A 21,889-nucleotide genomic window follows, 5' to 3' on the forward strand; every position below is an offset into this window, starting at 1 on the left:
ATTTCCTTTTTATTGGTAGGTTTTGGGCTATGCCTTTATTGTTAGACAGTATTTTGTGGTTTAATATACAGCTATAATGCCACTTTTTTTTTTTTTTAATTCCCCAGAATAAATCTTAAAAGAAACAGGACTTTTTTTAATAGTCTAAACCAGTGGTACTCAACCTTTAACAGCTGGAGAGCCACTTCACCATTAAATGGAGTTGCAGAGCACCTTAAAATCAAGTACCGACATTGTGATCTTTGTGTCATGATGTTTCCTCAATGTCTGATGATGATGCAGTGTCACATCATCATCATATATTGACACATCATGACACGACCCACCATCCCCTCTCCCAGCAGCACACTCTCTCTCTCTCCATCCCCTCCTGGCTGCTGGGAAGGAGTGGTGGTCTCTCCCCATTCTGCCCCCCGGCTGCTGGGTGGGAGGTGATCTCTACTCTTACCTGTGGGGGAATCCCAGCAGCTCCTTTTCTTTCCCCCTTTGGGAGGGGGAACTTCAGCGACTCCCACACTGCCGGTCCATTTGCTCAGTGCTCCCCGCGCTGCCTGATAGAGTGGAGCGCCGATCAGATGCCTACATTGCGAGAGCTGCCTGTAGGGCCATGAAGAGCCACATCCAGCTCTAGAGCCACAGGTTGAGTATCACTGGTCTAAACAAAGCCAAAAAGGTACAATACAATAAGGGCCCCTGTTTAGATCCTAAAAGGATCAGATAAAACCACAAATATAACCCTTAAGTAAAATATTAAACATACTGTCTTGATTTAACATTTTCTATTTGTAGCTAGCCAGCAATTTCAGCAGGAGACTAAGGCAAATTTTCCTCTTTACACCTCTAGAACACTGCAGGAGCTTGCTCAGGAGTACACAAACACAGGTCTACTGCATACATGTATCATATCTGTGGTTTACAACCTATGAGATGGTTCATAGGAAGATATAAGCAGGAAAACTCTACCTATGCTTAATATAGCCTTGCATCCAATACTCACAAGAGAAAATTAAATGAGTTAAAACAATACTATAGAACCATATTTGATCATGGCTTGCTAATGCTTCATTTTTACAAGATACAGATTTTGGCAAAGTACTCTTAAGAAAAAAAAAATAGGAACCTTGGCTTGAGATTGTTCTGTCTTTATCAATCACTATAGCACCAGTGATTTCTCTTTTATCAGTATTTGGCAGTTCTGTGTCAGATGAGATGCAGAAGAATAAAGCACAGATAGGATCAAATTCAGGGTCTGGCTCCAAGTCTCGTCTGGTTCGAGCATGTAACTCCATACTGATGAGTGTAAGGTTTTGGACCTACATCAAAGAAAACCCAAGTACAAGTTTATATTTTGTGGCTCTTTTCAAACAATTAAATTTCACACAGTTTTGAAAGAAGCAGATTATTCATATAAATGAAATCATTATAAGCAAGGGTCCAATACATTTATATAAAACTACTTACACATAAGAGGTAAAAAACAGCTGACTAAGCCTAAATTTTTAGAATGTTTTTAAAAAAATATTAATTGTTTTGTGCAAGGTTACCAGTAGACAACTGTATTTTTAAGTAAACCAACTTGGAATAATTTTTACATATTGAATGTTTGTTTTCTAATGGGTACTGTTCTCCTGGTCCTTTAAGTCTTGATTAAACATTTCAAATGGCAGCACCAAGAACATGAAAATTACATAATCCATAATATTAAATTATAACACTTTTCACTTCCATACCATTTTTCATCATAGAATCCAAACTGCTTTACAAATCGTATTGAATTTAGCCTCAACATTTGTGTGCAACACAGTACCACCTCAGCTCCATTTTTTACAGATGGGGAAACAGGCATAGAGAGATTAAGTGATTTGGAAAAAATTCACAGAGAAATTGTGACAGAGTCTTAAACAAAATACCCAGGACCACAAGAACATCTTTCCATTTAGTTGGTCAATGGACATACAAAGATTTGGTAATCCTACACTATAACATGAATTTAGGGTTATTCCATTTTTTGTATTTTCCATTTTCTCTGCAAAATGACATTTTCATTTTGAAAAAAGAAATGTGGGTATTTGTTAATACATTCCTTGCTTATCCCATATAGGTGGGAATCTAGCTTTTAAAAAAGAAAACAAAGCTTAGAAGTTTTAAGGAAGAAACGAAATCCTGTTTTGTTTTGTTTTTCCTAGAATGCACAATAGTTAGCATCCCTTGTTGCACAGGGAGTGCCCGTGTGGGGAAGAATATGAGAAGACACAGGTAGTAGTACTCCTTTGTTTTATAACGGAAGGTCATTTCAAGCAGTACAAAAGTCAGTTTGCTTGTTTGTAGATTATGGGGATAAAAAACTGAGTATGGAAGAACCAGAGGACTGGAGTTGAAGTGAATCTAGCAGCTATGCAAAGATCAGGACAAGGAAGCGTAGCAAAAGGCTGGAGGTGGGTGAGAAGAGGGAAAGCTCCAAACACAGTTCTTCCTCTCTTTTCTCAATGTCTTTGAAATTAATGTATCATGCTTCTTAGTACTTATATACAATGGTTTGGCATGATATATAAATCTGGACTAAGCAGATACAGCTACAGTATCAGTCTGTCAACGGATTCAGGAAAACAGTACATTTGGAATATTTTCCTCCAAACCAAAAAATTACTTTCTAAAAGTGAAAGTTAAAATTAAGCTGAAACTGACTGTGGTTCTACCAGTCATCAAGACAGTGCACTATATTGCTCAGGGGTCCGGCTACCTCCTGAGTCCTACCTCATGCATCATCAGTTAAAGTGGAAGTATTGGGCTTTTTCAGTAAGAAAGTTAAACAATTTACTGAATCAAAATGGATTGTTGAGTTTTTTGGTAATACTTTTTGTGCAGTATTAAATATCTAGCCCTTCTGGTTATGATCCTTCTAAATTTGAAATAAAACAGTTCTGGCTTTCTGAGTAATGACAATTTAAATATCAAGTTTAGCCTAAATAGTAGAGTAATTTAGCATCCACCAAATGTGTTTTATGTATTGTCTGATAAGTTTCAAAAGCTATTCCCATCAAAATAAGACGCATGATCTGAAGGTGCAAATAACTGAATATTTGATATTTTTGTTCTTCTTTAGAGCTCAACATAGGAGTTAAAGAGAACAAAACCCAGAAGATTATCGGGAGTTTAGAAGCTCTATTGGTGAAGATCTTGGTGACAGGACTGTACATTTTCCAAAAGTTTCCACAGAATTTATCAGAGTTTTTGGCAGATTTCTAGTGGCTCAGAATCACCAGGAGAAGTTATATAGTAAAAGCTCTTTTATCCGGCACTTCACTAACTGGCAAGCTCTATAAACCGGCATTTCTGATCTGCACTGAAAGTCCAGTTTATAGTGTGGTTGGTGTGGGGCTGGCAGGGTGCACGGGAGGGGCTGTGGAGCGTGCTCGGGGAGGGAGTTTGGGTCTGGGAGGGGGCTTGTGGCCAGGCAGCTCTGCAGGCACGCTGCCTCCGTCCCCCCCCACGAGGGCTGACTCTGCGGCTCCCAGCCCATTGGCTGGGAACTGTGGCCAATGGGAGCTGCAGGGATCGGCGCCTGCCGATGGAGGCAGTGTGCCTGCTTGCAGAGCCGCCTGGCTGCGCCTCTGCCAGGAGCACCAGGGACGGGGAGCTACTTGCAAGGAGCCCCCAGAGATGAGTGCGACCCCCGTCTGGCACCCCAAGCCTCTCCTATGCCCCAATCCCCGTCCCGGACCCAAACTCCCTCCCAGAGCCTGTGCCCTACAGCCCCTCCTATGCCCCTGCTCCGCATCCTCCCCCAGCATTCTAAACCCCTCCCTCTAAGTTAACTGGCATTTTCAATTTACCGGCAACCCCTGTTCCCCCAGCATGCCGGTTAAAAAAGCTTCTACTGTATAGATAAAGACAAGTTACTCCTCATATAGTCATAAATTTTAAGACCAGAATGGGCTATTATGATCATGTAGTCTAACATTCTGTATAACTAGGGCCCTACCAAATTCATAGTCCATTTTGGTCAATTTCACGGTCATAGGATTTTAAAAATAATAAATTTAATTATTTCAGCTATTTAAATCTCACATTTGTAATTGTAATTGTAGGGTCCTGACCCAAAAAGAAGGGTCAGGGGGGTCACAAGGTTATTGTAGGCAGGGTTGCGGTGCTGCTACCCTTACTTCTGCACTGCTGCTGGCAGTGGTGCTGCCTTCAGGGCTGGGCAGCTGGAGAGTGTCAGCTGCTGGCTGGGAACCCAGCTCTGAAGGCAGAGCCGCCGCCAGCAGCAGCACAGAAGTAAGGATGGCCTGGTATGGTATTGCCTCCCTTACTTTTGTGCTGCTGCCTGCAGAGCTGGGCCCTCAGTAAGCAGCCACCACTGATCGGCTGCCCAGCTCTGAAGGCAGTAGTACAGAAGTAAGGGTGGCATGGTATGGTCTTGCTACCCTTACTTTTGCGCTGGTGCTGGCGGTGCGCTGCCTTCAGAGCTGGGCGCCTGGCCAACAGCCACCACGCTCTGGTAGCCCGGCTCTGAAGGCAGCGCAGAAGTAAGACTGGCAATACTGTGAGCCCCCTAAGTTAATCTTGTGACCACCCCCCCGCAACTCCCTTTTGGGTCAGGATCTCCAATTTGAGAAACGTTGGTCTCTCCCATGAAATCCATATAGTACAGGGTAAAAGCACACAAAAGACCAGATTTCATGGGCGGGAAACCAGATTTCATGGTCTGTGATGCATTTTTCATGGCCGCGTATTTGGTAAGGCCCTATGTATAACACGGGCCACTGAATTTTACTCAATAATTTCTGCATCATTCCCATAACTTCTGATTGAACTAGAGCATGATGAAAGGAGGAATCTTTAATGGTTAAGTGCCCCTGAATTAGGGTCTCTCAATCGTTAATAGGGAGCAATAGTTTGTTTAATTTTGACACAATATTTTTAGGGTATATTAAGCTTCAAACTTTTTACACTAAAAATTAAGCAGCCATTATCAGCTCCTCACTTTTGTGAGCTTTTAATTCACTCATTAAAAATTTCCTAAAGTTACCAGCAATTTTGGATGCTGCAGTTAAATATTTAATATAATAGTTTAAAACTTGTAAGATACTTTTTTGGGTAGAACACTGATTATTTTTCAAATACTACCAAGCTGCATTTTAATTAATTGTCACATTATTTGTGTTCCTACAAACAGAAGAAAACCCCATCTTGAGACTGGATTGTTATTTTATATGTTACCATAGTGCCTAGGAACTTTAGTCCTGGACCAGGAGCCCACTGTGCTAGGCACTGTACAAACAGAACAAAGAGACAGGCCTTACCCCAACAAGCTTACAAACTAAGAATAAGACAAGAGACAACAGATAGATACAAATGGATGGGGAAGTACAAGGAGTTGGCACAGTAAGCAGAGGTCTCTGCACCCCAGTGGCCTAATTGTTAATGTTTTTTTGCAAGAATCATGGTAAAGGGGAGTTCTGAAAAGGAATTTGAAGGTAGATATGGCAGTTTTGTAGATGTTCACAGGGGAATGCCTCCTATATGTGAGGGGCAGCATGAGAGAAAGCACAAAGGTGTTTGTTTGAAAATTTAATAAGTGGTGATGGAAGCTGTATTAATGGGTTAATCAGAGGCAAGTGTCGACAGCTCAAGAGCAAATGGGATGATAGGGAGGGTGGCGATTGACTATGAAGGCCCGTGAAAGTGAATACAAGCAGCTTACGTCTGATGCAATGGGGGAGCAATAAAGGAATGCAAAGAGAGGGATGATATGGTCAAAGTGACAAGCTAGGAAAATGGTCTTTGCATTAGAATTCTGAATGGAGATGAGCAGAGCAAGTCTGCATTTGTCAAGGCCAGATAGTAGGATGTTGCATTAATCAAGATGCAAGACAAGAGCCTGGATGAGAGTTTTACTTTGTGGATAGATAGGAAAGGCTATACTTGGAGATGTTATGCAGAAAGAATTGACAAGATTTAGACATAGCCAGGATGTAAGGACCTAGAGAGAGATCTAAATTGAAGATTACGTCCAGGTTACAGGCCTGAGTGACAGGCAGAATGGTGGTGTGGTCCATAGTAATCAAGAAAAGAGTTAGTGGGAGGACTTGGCAGGGAAGATAAAGAGGCTTTGTTTTAGCTGTGTTGATTTTGAACTGATGGCTGGACATCCACGAGGAAATGTGACACAGACCGAGATTTTAGTTCGGACAGGAGACAGGTCTGGAGTAGAGAGGTAGATCTGTGAGCCATCAGCATACAGCCAGTACTTGAAGTTGTGTTTAGAGAAGAGATTACTATGAGATACCGTGGCAAGGGAGAAGAGAAGGGGACCAAAGACAGAGCCCAGTAGAACCCGCACAGAAAAGTTGGAGGGTGAATGAGGAGGCTACTCTGAAGGACACGCTGAAGGTGTGATAACATTTCAGCTTAAGTGATCATTCAAAAGCATTTTGGCCCAAATTCACGGTAATACTTAAGCACTTTAACTTCATGAGGACTACTCACTTGCTTAAAGTTAAGTACGAAGGAGTGATGGACCTGGGGATGGGGGTTGGGGGCAGGCAGCGCTCCTGCAGTAGAAATATTGTGTAAGCTGATCCAGGTTTTTGGACCCACATGTCACACTCCTACACATTCTGGGAAGCAATGTTCCCTGTAAACTGCATACACACACAGAGGGCAGAAGGAAGAGCAAGACATGGAGGGGCTAGAGTGGCTGCTGCAGTGTCTGGGATCAGGCTGGGAAGCAGGTAGGAACTGTGGTGATTGGGTCAGGGCCGGAAGCAGCTACCCACAGCAGCTGGCGAGAGACACGTGCATAAAACCCTGCACCACCCTGAGTCTTGAGTTGTTCCTCTCCACCCTGTCCACACAAGTCTCCCCATATACAGCATCCACTCCACTCCCATTCCTATGTCTCCACATCCTGCCCCCATTCAAAGTAAACTTCTGACACCTCTGTGTGCATGTGCTTACATGCTATGCTGAATAGGGATCTTTACCCTTTCATTCTCAGTAAGGGCAATAGCAAAAATAAAAATTCAACAGAGGAGTGTGGCCTAATGGTTAACAGAAAGGATTGAGAGTCAGGTTATGGATATTGTATTCCTGGTTTTAGAACTGCCATCCTTTGTAATCTTGGACTAGCCATAAAAGGGAGACAGTTAACGTAAAAAAAAAAGTCTCAATTTTTTTTGTGTTATCACAACACCTAAGATTATAGTAACTGATAGGTTAAACTATTGCCTTTACCCTCTTTTGAGTTTGTTTACTTTGTACATTTGACAGCACTTTGTGTATTTTCTTTTAGTTTCTCATAAAGCAATAGATAAGAGGAAAAACAGTTTAAAAACCATTAAAAATACCCAAATTAGTGATGGTTTAGGGGTTTATGGAGTATCTAAAACTACTTTTAACTCATTAGATTTCAAGTTAATAGGAGTCCTTTGAACATCTATAGTTTAGTTTCCTCTATTGGGAAATGGGAATAATACTTACTTTGCCAAAAAAGGTGTTGTGGGACTTAGTTCAATGCTGTTAGGAGGAAAGAACTTTGAGAGCTTCAGACAGAAATTACTATAGAAGCTTTATTAAAAATTAGAAATACCAAACCCTGATTAACAAGGATAGAATTCAACAATATTTTTCCCTTCAAACTCCTCCTTCCTTAAATAAAAGTATAAAGCATGAATAAAGTTATGCATGTTTGGTGTTGCAGCAAGTTACCTCATGTAAAGCTTTTGCATCCTGCAGGTTTTGCACACTGACTTTAAAACCATAAGAGTTGTTTAAAGATGGTCCTTCAATCTGAGAAGTTTCTTTCTTTGGGGCACTGAGAGCAGCAAACTGATTCTATTGAAAGAAATATATGCAGCAAAAAGATGAAAATCTGTAGATTAGTATATTTATGTTTCATTCTTCAGGTGACTGTTTTCCTATTTAACAACCTAAAGTTAAAAGCTCCTCTACAACAATTATAAGGAAACTTTCACTGAGCCTTTGTCTACACAATGAGTTAGGGTACATCTACACAGCAGAAAAACAAAACCAAACCAAACCCCACAGCAGCAACTCTCAGAGCCTGAGTCAACTGACTTGGGCTTGTACCACAGGGTAACCGTAGATGTTTGGGCTCAGGCTGGAACCCAGGTAATAAGACCCCGGCAGGGTCTCAGTACCAGGGTTCCAGACCGAGCCCAAAATGTCTACATGGCTATTTTTAGCCCCATAGCACGGGCAGCTAGTTGACCTGAGCTCGGAGACTCACTATCAGTTACTATTATTATTATTTATTTTGCTGTGGAGACATACTCTTACTGTGTGTGAAATGATCAATTTTTTACAAAAAAAAATCATAACATGAATAAAGACAGAGACATTTTAGGATTTGATGTGATCAAATAACATATGCTTATCACTTTGCTCTCATTTTTCCTTTTGTATTTGTAGCTTTATAATTCCCATTTAGTTACCATGATTACTGTCTATTGTGTGTTTATTACACATGCGCACACACAGATAAGAATAATTTCCCAGATCACAACAGCAAAAACAAAATGAAAGCCCATAAAAAATAGAGATTTATCACAGACTCAACAAATTCCAAAAATTGAAAAGGTCAAAATATAAGTACAAGTGAAATAAAGGTACTTGTTTATCTTGACACATGGACTATTTTTGCATCTGAACTTGAATGCGCACTTAAATGTAATTTAATAAACCTGAATCTTTGTTTCCAATTCTTATTTACCTTCACTTGTGTTGTTAAAAGTACTCTTCGAAGAGTGTCAGAGTTACTTCCTCTTCTGTGATTCAATTTCTGCATCTTTGGTTCTGTAAAAACATAGAACAAATGCAAATGTTATTTACTTTCCCCCAAATATTCTAAGAAAACTGAATTACCTACCAGGAAACAGAAAATTCTTCTATCTATTATAACGTGCACAAATTGATCACCTCCAGTCCAAAGAACAGCCTAGTGTGTTTTACAGACTATATGGCACTGTATAATAAGACAAAAACATATAGTTATCTTGGACAGTCTTAAAATTTAAGATATTTAATATTTATATTCTAATTTCAAAGTAAGTATGTGTTTGAAACATACCAGTGACTTAAACAAAAAAGACTTAATGACTCAAAAATACTCAACATTTAATTTCAGTTATGTTGTTCATGTTTTAACCATCACTTTAGAATTCATATTCTAGCCACAGTACCACAATTTTTAAGGTGTTCTGACACTCAAATCTTAATTAATAATTGAATAATTACTTTCACTGGATAAACACTTGTGAAATAGATCCCTTTCAAAAATAAAAACATGTTTAACTTGCCCTTCCTGCAGAGAGAGGGTTATTTTTCAATTATTTCAAAGTATATTAAACTCTTTTCCTATTATTTGCGCGAAATGTTTTTGTACCTCTTCTTGTTGTACCTGGCTTAATTAATAAATTTACCTGTTGATAAAGGAGTAAAATCAAGTGCTTCAGCTATTCTTTCTTGACATTTTCTCTGTACAATGGGTGTGCTATGAAGGCAAACTGATTCGGAATTTCCAGAACCTTCTCTGACCAGAAGTGGAGATGTGCTGAAGGATGCCCGACCTTCATATTTGACATGTTTCTGTACATTCCCACTGGGTGCTGTGTCATTTTCTTCCACAGGTGATGAAATTATGTTCTGACTCTGCCAGTCTGCATCTTCTAAACTAGATGGTTTGGAATCTGGGGATGCTGCTTGTTGCCAAGGAGGAAGCACTGGTGAATCTGGTGAACTATAATTGACATAATAATCATCATCCTCTTCTTCTTTATCAAGTTCTATTGCTGAAGGAGCAAGCAGCAATGTCCCGCTTTCAGGTGGAGTTTTACTGGGTTCTGTGGTATTTGTAGAAATCTGTACAGTATTAATATATTTATCACAAGTTTCCTTGGTCTGTGTTGGTGTAGGATCTGCCTGTGAAACAGGAGCATCTTTTGTAGGCACAATAGGTATGCTGTCTTGCTGGCTAGGTAAACTGAAATTCTTAGCTGCTTTTACTACTTCAGTAGGCTGATCTTCAGGCAATGCTATGGATCTGAAATTCTCTGCTGCTTTCTCAGTGTCAACTGGCTGATCCTTAGGCAACTTCTTGACATGCTCATACTCTTCTTTGGCATGAAGCCACATCTGAACCTGTTGGCGACTCGGTGCGCATTTACACGGCATGATGACTATTTTTTTATCTTCGCTAGTTTTATGGCTATTAGTTTCTCCTTTGCCAGCAATGGAATGACAATTACGTGGTGGTGAACCTGGTCTAGGACTTTGTGTCATTGCTGAAAATGCAGTCTTCCAGAGGCGTAGTCCTTCCAATGAGAAATCTCCCTCAAACTCAGGCAGATCATTTGGAAGTCTAGTTTCTACTGTGAGAAGCCGTCCTCCAATCTCCCTGTAAAGAGAATATTTTAAGCTATTACTCTGCCCTAAATTGGAAACCTACTGAGAGTAACTCCTTTCTTTCTTTCTGGTGGAGGGATGGGAGTTTCTGAATCACTCTTAGTGCCCCAAGGATCTCTTCCAAATGCTACCTGCTTTACCTTTTATCTTCCACACTAAATATCCTAGGACAATCATCAACTTTTCAAAAGAGGAGTGATTTAGTTCCATCCAAACTCTATCAAACACTCTCCTGAATCGGCAAGAGAAATCACTAAAGGAAATCACTTTTCCCTCAGAGACAGACCGTGCCATTTCCACACAGCTCTCAACTCCTATTAGTTCAAGAATGTGGGAACAAACTGGAGTCTCTAGCATCATGGAGAGTAGTTCAGTACAGTATTATTAAACTACTGGAAAGGTCATTTTTCACACTCAAACAAAATTAAATTTTAATGGTCAGTAATAATATATTTGCAAAGACAGTAGCTTGGTGTTTTGGAGTAGAAAATATTAGAACATGATGTAGTTGGGGATTGGTCCTGCTTTGAGCAGGGGGTTGGACTAGATGACCTCCTGAGGTCCCTTCCAACCCTGATATCCTATGATTCTAGTTTCAGAAAGGAAGTAGAAATCCCATTTGGTTAAAGAATCACAGCTGAAGGACCACTCAGCTTTCTGATCCTGATGTAAAATGCCAATGAATTTCTGGAAGAAGCAGCTGTTAGTACATTTAGTACACAAGTAGTAAAGGTAACACACGTACAATTTCAGCATTGTGAGGAAGCGTCACTTAGTACACTGTGAATGTATGACCAGTTTCACTACTTGCATACATCATAGCATGGTCAACAATTGTCATCAATTAAAGGTTTGGGTATCTATGCACTTGTCAGAATTACAAGCAGTCCTCAAGATGAAAACCAGGAAGAGTCCTCATGGCTCTAATCTCTAGAACAGGAATGGACAACAGGCGGACCACGGGCCAAACATGGACCACCAGACGCTTTTGAATGGACTGCAAAATCTTTTTATTTACTTATTATCTTTATTGCTATTGTGGTGTGAAAAATGTTTCTCTGGAGTCTGGACCTTGACTATACCTTGACCAAGAAATTTGGACCTTGACAAAAAATAATTGACTATTCCTGTTCTAGAGCAAGTCACATGGTCAGATGTCTTCCTTCACCCAAGGAGAAGGTAGTCAGCTCATTCCTCCTTTGATCATCTTAGGGACAACAAAATTGGCATGTGGCATTAAAGTGGATAACGGTAAGGGAAGGACAATTATTCTATTTTATTTAACTACAGAGTTAAAACAAAAGCCGTGGAATTTAAGTTTATCACTTCAAATCTTTTACATCGGAGAGTGAAAAATTCCTATATATAGCTAAAATTAGCTTTAGGAATACATGTAATTAGATTTAACAGAATTACAAATATATATACACATATAGAAATGCCTTGTAATAAAAGTGTACAGACAAATTACCTTGGCTTTTCTGGTGCATCAGAAGGATTGCTGCAAAATGGTTCTTGGTAAATTGTTTCTGCAAGGTCATGATCTAGCAAAGTTGCCATGATTTCTTCACGACTTGGTGGTGACATGAGAGGTTTAAGAATGTGAGCAGTACGAGGCGTAAAACTTCCATTCTTTGACTGTGAGGGAGAACTGGTTGATCGTGGTGAACTGTCTGGAGTTGGAGTTAATCCTTCATTGTTTCTTGAAGCATACAACTCTAAATCCTCAGAAGCTGCATCCACGAGTTCACCATCCGGAGAAGACAATACGGAAGTAAAAGAGGTATTAATTGAACCAAGTGGCTGACATGGTTCAAAAGTGGTTTCTTTTCTAGTGCAGCTTTGAATGAAGTCTGAACAGCTTGACTGTGGAAGGCTAAGAAATACCTCTTTATTTACTGGATTTCTATTCAACTTGAACTTCTCATTTACATAGTCCCCTGCCTGTTGCGTACAGAAAATATCTACTGATGAGCTAGTTCGAGATGCTGAAGGATGAACATTGTTTCTCCACTGACCATGGCGATGGTTCTCATTGTTATTCATAGAGGTTTTCTCAAAAAGTTCAGGACTTAGAGCACCAGATGTTATCCATGTACTTGGGTCTGAAGAGCGATGTTTTTCTTCCTCAGATTTTTGGCTGTTATGACCGAAAAGTTCATTTTCTGCTGTTTGTCCAGGAAAAAGATCCTGAACTGCATCACTCAAAAACTTCTGTGGCAGACTTTGATCTGCTGGGACAAACTGACTTGCAGAGTACAAACTACAAAATCCAGTCTGCCCTATGGTATTAATATCAAAATTGTAATTATGGTCTGGTGACAGGCTGTCTTCAAGTGAGTAACAGCTTTCAAAGCCTGGGTCTGAAAAAAAACCAGGGCTGTCATCAGATATAAAGTGGTCAATCTGATTAGTGTTATGCTGGTTTGAAGAATCCACTTTTAAAGGTTTTGGTGTTTTTTCTTTAGGTTTTGTATTTCTGGGAGCGCGAGACTTTCTTGGTGATGTGACTGACTGTGATCTTTTAATTGCTTTATGCTGTTCAGGAGAGCAAGAAATACTTTTGTTTATCTGAGGTGTAACTGATAATGGCTCTTGCAAAATACCTGCATGTTGTGCTTTTTGCTGTCTCTTTTGTAGTAACTCTTTTAGAACAGCTAATCCAGACTGTCCTTCACTGAATGCTGATGGGGTCATTACAGTCCTGTTTTTGCACTGGGAGATAGTTTTTGTTTGTGAGATGGTTTCTGACAAAGACCGATGTTTTATTCTTTCGGGTTTAAAATGAGACATATCAAAAATAAATCCTCCCTGTTTTTGCTCCCATTTTAGCTGTTTCACTGGACTCCTTAAAGAAGTTACAAAACAGTTCTTAGGCAACTGAAGCGATCCATGGCTTTCCTCAGATGATTTAAGTATAGAAGAATAAGAATCTGCATGTTTTGATGCTTCTGGTAAGCATACAATCTGCTGCTGATTATTGTCTTTACAATGCAAAAAATTAGTGGTATGTAACTGATCTGTCTTCATTGTATCTGGAAAGCTATGTGTTTCATTTAATTTTCCAATTGATGACAAGTATCTATTCTGTGAATTTATCATCTCTTCTGTCTTTGTAGATGTTTTATCTTTAGAGTTACATATATTCTGTGTTACCTGAGATGAGTGGTTAGATGGGTCAAATATATTATTTTGACTCAAACTAGATTCCTTCATTCGAAACACAGCATTTTGACTCTTAGACCTTTGGGAGTTTATTTTTGTTATTTCCCTTCCAGGTATCACAGGAGCAGAAATGACAGATGAATGAAGATTTTCTCTTGGAGTAGACAAACCTTGCAAACCCACAGGATTATCAGTTTCCAGCAATGGATGAAAATAGCCAGATGAATTTCCTTGTACATCCACTGTTGGGGGGAGCTGTGTTGATAGTAGATGTCCTGTTGAATAGCCAGTTAGAGGAACATCTTTCTGAGTAAGAAGTGGTTGTGAGCTGCCAAAGTTGTGAGTAATTTCAGGCAGATCTTGATGTTTCAGCACAAATTTAACTTCTGCAGCAGAACGAGTATTTCCTTTTTCATCTTTAAATGTCATACGCTTTCTTGATGACATTTTTTCAGTTATTTTTTGTCTCTGTTTTGTCCTAGGTTTCTTCTTTCCATCATTTGCTGTTTTATTAGTCTGATTAATCTTGTTCCTTTTCTTAGTAGCTACCGTAGCAAATTTCTTTTTACATTTCTTAACCTGAGTTTTTGCTCGACTATTTTTTCCTACAATGGAATTAACAGTCTTGCTGATGTACATATTAGGACCCTTAATAAGTAAAGCTTCTTTGTCTAGTCCATTCATAATTTCTTCTGCTTTTGGATCAGTGGGAGACCAGCAGCGAGGGGGAGATGCATTTACTGGACTTATGCTTCTCTCAGAGAGAAAACCTAATTTAGACATAACGTCACTATAGTGGTAGTCACAGTCTTCAGCTTCAGCGTTATAAGATGGTGAAGGGGGAGAAAGGATTGCATGAGTTCTTTTTCTGAAAGATAAAGTTCTTTTAATATTTTTACTACTTGTTTTTTGTGGTTTTCCAACTTTTTTCTTAGCTGACTTATGTTTTGCTTTCCTTCTGTGACTTTTCTTTGGTGTTAATGGATAAATAGGATATTTGGTTGCAGGGGAGTCAGGAACGTTTGGCCAAAAGTCCTTTAAAGGTGCAAGCTTTTTATATAGGTTCATCTTTTCTTCTGTAAGTATCACTTGTTCCTCACTAGAGTCTATTTTTCCTATTTTAACAAGCATATTTTTTCTGCCTCTAAATCTATTAATGATAATGTATTTGATAATAACAGGTGGCAGTTTTTTAGAGAGTTTTCTACGTTTTCGAGATTTCTGAGACCCATCCAAACTTTCACCACTTTCTATGGGCTGAGGTAGGCTAATTTTTGAGTTGTGCATGACAAAACTTGATTCACTGTCTTCAGTTTCATAATTTACTTTTCGTTTAGTTCGGAGTGTATATTTATTCCCACATAATCCAAATGACTGCTCTGTTTCCAGGGATCCATCTCTAAATTGGCAATCAATACAATTAGCATTATTTGCAGGCATTTTGTTTTCAAAAGCACCATGAGGAACTTGAACTAAATCAATAGGTAATGCACTGTCCTTGTCAGGAATGTTACTGCAAGCATCATCTTGTGTATAGCAGCTTTCCTTCATGGATGCAACATCATTGACATCTGCAGGTTCCTGATGATTGCTAAGACCCAATTTCTTTTTATTCAGCTTTAACCTGGATTGTCTGTTGCCCTGCTGTAATTTATACGTCACAGGAGCTAATTTTTGTGGTCGGCTGAGACAATTAGAAAGAACAACACTGGGAAAAAACATATAATGTGCTGCTTGTTGACTGAGGCTTGTTTTTTCTGTCTTATGCTCCTGAAATTCTTCATACCTAATTTTAAGTTTATTAAGGCTTCCTTCTTCATCAGTGCTACTTTCAACAGAATGCCCTGCAGTTCGATTCCCTCCTGAGCAAGACACCAATTCACAACTTTCTGTTACCGTTGAAGGGAAAAAGCTATTTATACCTGTGCTGCTGGATTTTTCATTTGCTTCAGAGGGTATTTTATTTTTGGAGAGGCTTAGCTCTGAAAAACTGAATGAGTTTTTACTCAACACACTATCACTAATGTGGCAGCTCATATGCATAAAAGAGGCATCATCCTTGTCTACCTTTCTGATGCTGGTGTACTTCCTACTTGGTATCTGTCTGCTCACTGATGAAATATCTTCTTCATATTCAAAAATATTATTTTCACATGAAGAAACTGGAAGAATATCTTTCTTATTACTTTCCTTGTGAGAGTTTTCAGAATGGGCACTATTGCTGAATGATGTTGGACATTTTGCAGTGTAAGTGCTTTCTTTTGTGAGAGAATGGACTGAAAGATCAGGTCTTGCTTCAGCATTTGGTTGTGAAAGCTCTTCTACTAAATCTTCATTGTTCAAAACATGGGAAGAAAGGGCACTTGTGTGTTTACACTGAAAAGTAATCTTAGCAGAAGATGGGGGTTCTAGCGTAGTAGCGTCTTTGTGAAACATCGAGGTCTTTACGGACATTTTACTTGTTGCAATTATGGAGGAGTGAGTTCGAGAACTTTCATTATTCAAAGGATTGTCTGGAATGGAAGAAAAGCAATTATTTTTACTTTTTTCCCCTCATTTCAAAATATCTATCTTAAGATATTAACCATTTTAAAAATACCTCTATGAAAATAACTCCCATCAAAAATCAAAATCCTATTTTATTTATGGGCAAGATTGTTATGACTATGATTATGGCTATGTTTTAGGCACAGGTATTTTTGGTAAAAGTAATGGACAGGTCACGGGCAATAAATATAAATTCACGGCCTGTGACCTGTCCATGACTTGTACTATAAATCCTGATTAAATCTTGGGTGCTTTGGGGCAGAGGGCAGCCCAGGGGTGCCGCAGATGCTCGGGGGGGAGGGAGGGGACGGGGGGAGAGGGTGGGTTTGGTGGGGCTGGTAGGCTCTTAGCTGTAGGGGCGGCCAGGGGGCTCTGTGTGCTGCCCCCACCCCAAGCACTGGCTCCACAGTTCCCACTTTTTGGGAGTCACAGCCAATGAGAACTGCGGAGGCGGCACCTGAGGATGGAGGCAGCATGCAGAGCCACCTGGCCATGCCTACACATAGGAGCTGAGGGACACGTCACCAATTCTGAGGAGCCTCCCGAGGTAAGCGCTGCCAAGAGCCCTCACCCCTTCCTGCACCCCACCCCCCTACCTCAGCCCTCTCCCACACCCAAACTCCTGCTGCTGCTTGGGGGAAAGGGGCACGGTGGCTTGAGACTGCCCCAGCAGCGGCTGGTGTGGCTGGCTCACAGGCTACCCGAGCTGCTCAGGCATTCCCTGGGTCAACCGCATCGGTCACTGCAGAAATCACGGAGGTCCCGGAAAGTCACAGAATCCATGATTTCCATGACCTCCAGGACAGACTTGCAGCCTTAACTATGATTCACATGAGCATAGGAGTTGTCATACCAGATCAGATCATTTAAACAACTAGTGCAGCAGCCATTCTGCCAGTCATTCCTAAATACTACACAAATACACACATGCCAAATTTTTAAACCAAAGGAAGAATTTAGGCTTCTAAATCCACCTACAGATACCTAAATACAAGTGGCCTGATTTTCAGGAGTGCTGACCTACCAATGCCAGTGATGTCAAGGGAGCTGTACATGCTCACTACCTTTGAAAATCAGGCTTATTAGGATTAATAAATTCAGCACTAGAAGCTTAATTTCAGATTTTGAGATGTTAGCTATAGTCATTTGCTTTGCTCCTGTTTCAACTTGTATTATTTATTGATCTGTGTCTATCTCCATGCATTTCCATAAATCCTGGAAATCCAATGAAGGATTTGTTTGGTTATTATTCAGATAAAAGGATAACAACAGGGATACACATTCTATTCAAGAGAAGAATGCCCAGTCACCTCATCAGCTAAATAATTGAAGAGTTTGCCAAAGGGTCATTATTTACTGTTAAGGAATAAATACTAGGCATATAGCCTCTCTCTCATCTGTGATTGTATACTATTACTTTCAAATTTACAATGCAATGAGGCACTGTCACAACATATTATCATAACCCTTCATGGATTATTTTAAAATATATTTCTAAAATGCAAAACCATTCCAGAAAATATATTTTTTAAAACCCTGTTTAAAAACCAAATTCTTGCCTTATTGAGCACATGCAAATTGCATTAATTTTATAGAGATTTGTGCACATGCATAGGAGGGCAAATTTTTCACCCTAGGGAAGTAATTAATAAGAATTTCATGCTAACCAGCTAGATTTCAGACTAAGAAATACGGTGTTGTAGAGTTTGAATTTAATCTGCAATTTCAAGTTTGTAGTCCATTTAGTACAATTAACACAGTGTCTCAAAACTATATTAAAAAATATAATGATGTAACCATGTTACAATTTTCTGGTGCAAGTGTTGGAGGAACCAAGTAGGGGCAGAGCTCCTCTTGACCGCTGCTCACAAATGTAAGAATTAGTGGGGGAAGCAAAAGTGGATGGGAACCTGGGAGGCAGCGACCATGAGATGGTCAAGTTCAGGATCCTAAAACAAGGAAGAAAGGAGAGCACCAGAATATGGACCCTGGACTTCAGGAAAGCAGACTTTGACTCCCTCAGGGAGCTGATGGGCAAGATCCCCTGGGAGAATAACATGAGGGGGAAAGGAATCCAGGAGAGATGGCTGTATTTTAAAGAATCCTTATTGAGGTTGCAGGAACAAACCATCCCGATGTGTAGAAAGAATAGTAAATATGGCAGGCTACCAGCCTGACTTAACAATGAAATCCTTGCTGATCTTAAACACAAAAAAGAAGCTTCACTGGAAGACTGGACAAATGACCAGGGAGGAGTATAAAAATATTGCTCGGGCATGCAGGAGTGAAATCAGGAAGGCCAAATCACACTTGGAGTTGCAGCTAGCAAGGGATGTTAAGAGTAACAAGAAGGTTTTCTACAGGTATGTTAGTAACAAGAAGGTCAAGGAAAGTGTGGGCCCCTTACTGAATGGGGGAGGAAACCTAGTGACAGAGGATGTGGAAAAAGCTAATGTACTCAATGCTTTTTTTGCCTCTGTCTTCACAAACAAGGTCAGCTCCCAGACTACTGCACTGGGCAGCACAGCATGGGGAGGAGGTGACCAGCCCTCTGTCAAGTGAAAAAGAAGTGGTTCAGGACTATTTAGAAAAGCTGGACGAGCACAAGTCCATGGGGCCGGATGCACTGCATCCAAGGGTGCTAAAGGAGTTGGCGGATGTGATAGCAGAGCCATTGGCCATTATCTTTGAAAACTCATGGCCATCAGGGGAAGTCCCGGACGACTGGAAAAAGGCTAATGTAGTGCCCATCTTTAGAAAAGGGAAGGAGGATCCAGGGAACTACAGGCCAGTCAGCCTCACCTCAGTCCCTGGAAAAATCATGGAGCAGATCCTCAAGGAATCAATTTTGAAGCATTTAGAGGAGAGAAAAGTGATCAGGAACAGTCAGCATGGATTCACCAGGGGAAAGTCATGCCTGACTAACCTGACTGCCTTCTATGATGAGGTAACTGGCTCTGTGGATGAGGAGAAAGCAGTGGACGTGTTATTCTTTGACTTTAGCAAAGCTTTTGATACGGTCTCCCACAGTATTCTTGCCAGCAAGATAAAGTAGTATGGACTGGATGAATGGACTATAAGGTGAATAGAAAGCTGGATAGATCCTCAGGCTCAATAGGCAGTGATCAATGGCTCCATGTCTAGCTGGCAGCCGGTATCAAGCGGAGTGCCCCAAGGGTCGGTCCTGGGGCCGGTTTTGTTCAATATCTTCATTAATGATCTGGAGAATGGCGTGGACTGCACCCTCAGCAAGTTTGCAGATAACACTAAACTGGGAGGAGTAGAAGATATGCTGGAGGGTAGGGATAGGATACAGAGGGGCCTAGACAATTTAGAGGATTGGGCCAAAAGAAATCTGATGAGGTTCAACAAGGACAAGTGCAGAGTCCTACATTTAGGAAGGAAGAATCCCATGCACTGATACAGACTAGGGACTGAGTGGCTAGCTAGCAGTTTGCAGAAAAGGACCTAGGAGTTACAGTGGACGAGAAGCTGGATATGAATCAACAGTGTGCTCTTGTTGCCAAGAAGGCCAATGGCATTTTGGGATGTATAAGTAGGGGCATTGCCAGCAGATCGAGGGACATGATCATTCCCCTCTATTCGGCATTGGTAAGGCCTGATCTAAGTACAGTGTCCAGTTTTGGGTCCCACACTACAAGAAGGAGGTGGAAAAATCGGAAAGAGTCCAGTGGAGGGAAACAAAAATGATTAGGGGGCTGGAGCACATGATTTATGAGGAGAGGCTGAGGGAACTGGGATTGTTTAGTCTGCAGAAGAGAAGAATGAGGGGAGATTTGATAGCTGCTTTCAACTACCTGAAAGGGGGTTCCAAAGAGGATGGATCTAGATTGTTCTCTGTGGTGGCAGATGACAGAACAAGGAGTAATGGCCTCAAGTTGCAGTGGGGGAGGTTTAGGATGGATATTAGGAAAAACTTTTTCACTAGGAGGGTGGTGAAGCACTGGAATGGGTTAACTAAGGAGGTGGTAGAATCTCCCTCTTAAGAAGTTTTTAGGTCAGGCTTGACAAAGAGCCCTGGTTGGGATGATTTAGTTGGGGACTGATCCTGCTGTGAGCATGGGGTTGGACTAGATGACCTCCTGAGGTCCCTTCCAATCCTGATATTCTATGATTCTATGTTGGTCTCAGAATATGAGAAACACAAGCAGGTGAGGTAATATGTTTTACTGGACCAACTTCTGTTGGTGGAAGGTACAAGGTTTGTGTCACTCTGCTTCCTTCCCCAGACTTGAAGAGCCCTGTATCTTGAAAGCTTGAACCTTCCACTAGTAGAAATTGGTCCAGTAAAAGATATTACCTCACCTACCTTGTCTCTCTCATTAAAGAAAAATGACTACTATTAGAAAAAAACTAAAGCAAATACTTCATCTTAATATTAGGATCTCTTTGCCACAGAACCAAGCATTTGTTCTCTCTCTCTCTCTCTCTCTATTTATATTTCATTACCTTGTTCAATATACTTATATAAAGATAATATATAGATCACCTTACTAAAAGTAAGTAGAAAATAGTATTTAAATATTCTCTTATCATCAAAATCACATTACCCACACTATGAATTGAAGTAATTTCAGACCTTTTTTATTTTTGCAGAGGTAATGAGGGTAAGGGGGAGAATTTTTTTTTTTTTTAATTCTGAAACTTGAAACTTCTTCCTTGCTAACTTGTTCCTGCTTGCTGTTACACAGTTTTAAACTCATGCAATTTCAGGATATAGATATGCAATATATTGAATGAAATGAAGGCTGAAAGTGAGTTACACTGCATTAATTATGGGTGGTATATAACTGAACAACAGTACATAGGGAGTCTGGATTCTTTCACAAGTTTACTAAATTCAGTATACTTACAGTGAAATCCTGGCAGACTAAATGGTTTCATGAAAATAGTAATTTCTATATTGTGTATGCATAATAAACATTTCAAACAAATTTTAAAAAAAATCCCTATGGTAACTGGATGAGCTTTACCCTCTCCCTTAAGACTAATTTAAGACCCTCTTTACTCAGACTAAAAAAAAAGCAGGGCAGGAGAGGGAAGGTACAGTTGGGAGAACCATAAGCCTTTTATGATTAATCATCTTATAAGCCAATTTACAGTATTTAAGGGTCATTTCCTGCAAAGTGCTGAGAGCACGTCCCTCCCACTGACTTGGGAGTTGAGGGCAGTCAGATCTTCCAGGATTGGTACACTGATCAGGAAACCATTTATGTTCCATGCAGTAACTCAATTTTTGAAGGATTTGTTTAAAAGGTGTAATTTTTAAAGTAGTTTTACTATTTACTTACCACCGTTTTCATCTGCAGTTCCATCTAACTGAGGTATAGAGAGATTAGCTAGAAGCAAACTGTTACCACTCCATTCCATTTCTTCTTCTGAAGATGAATCCTCCTCTTCAGTTGAGCTTCTATGCATATTTTTGCTCACTGACCTAAAGACAATTAAACAACCCTGATAAGAGCCGTATATTTTAGATTGCAAAAAACCTCTGGCTGGAAAGAATTATGGTGGAGGTAAGTGGGAGTTCCTTATCTTAAAGGATCAGCCTACTGCTGGTGGTCCAGAAAAGAAGTGTGCACCATAAGATTTAATCATTGCCCCCAAGGTGAACAGGAACACATGGTGCTATTGTTGGACTGTCAGGTCAGTCTTTACAAATGTATTTCCTAAACATTCACTCCAGGTACATCAAGTGTCAAACCTATACAGCAAGGCTCTAAACTGA

At 40.2% G+C, this 21,889-nt stretch overlaps 1 protein-coding gene across 3 annotated transcripts in view; it reads right to left on the reverse strand.

Annotated features, from left to right (window-relative positions):
* REV3L (REV3 like, DNA directed polymerase zeta catalytic subunit) overlaps positions 1–21,889 on the reverse strand; it is a 251,234-nt gene that overhangs the window by 76,350 nt on the left and 152,995 nt on the right. For all 3 annotated transcript variants that reach the window (XM_073337056.1, XM_073337055.1, XM_073337057.1), the window contains exons 12-17: positions 21,453–21,595; positions 11,900–16,106; positions 9,447–10,420; positions 8,738–8,820; positions 7,714–7,839; positions 1,121–1,313 (exon numbers count right to left, since the gene is read on the reverse strand). In XM_073337056.1, the coding sequence (XP_073193157.1) occupies positions 1,121–1,313; positions 7,714–7,839; positions 8,738–8,820; positions 9,447–10,420; positions 11,900–16,106; positions 21,453–21,595 (5,726 nt within the window). The remainder of the gene's footprint in view (positions 1–1,120; positions 1,314–7,713; positions 7,840–8,737; positions 8,821–9,446; positions 10,421–11,899; positions 16,107–21,452; positions 21,596–21,889) is intronic.

This window comes from Lepidochelys kempii, chromosome 3 (genome assembly GCF_965140285.1).
Source record: "Lepidochelys kempii isolate rLepKem1 chromosome 3, rLepKem1.hap1, whole genome shotgun sequence".
Classification (NCBI taxonomy): domain Eukaryota; kingdom Metazoa; phylum Chordata; order Testudines; family Cheloniidae; genus Lepidochelys; species Lepidochelys kempii.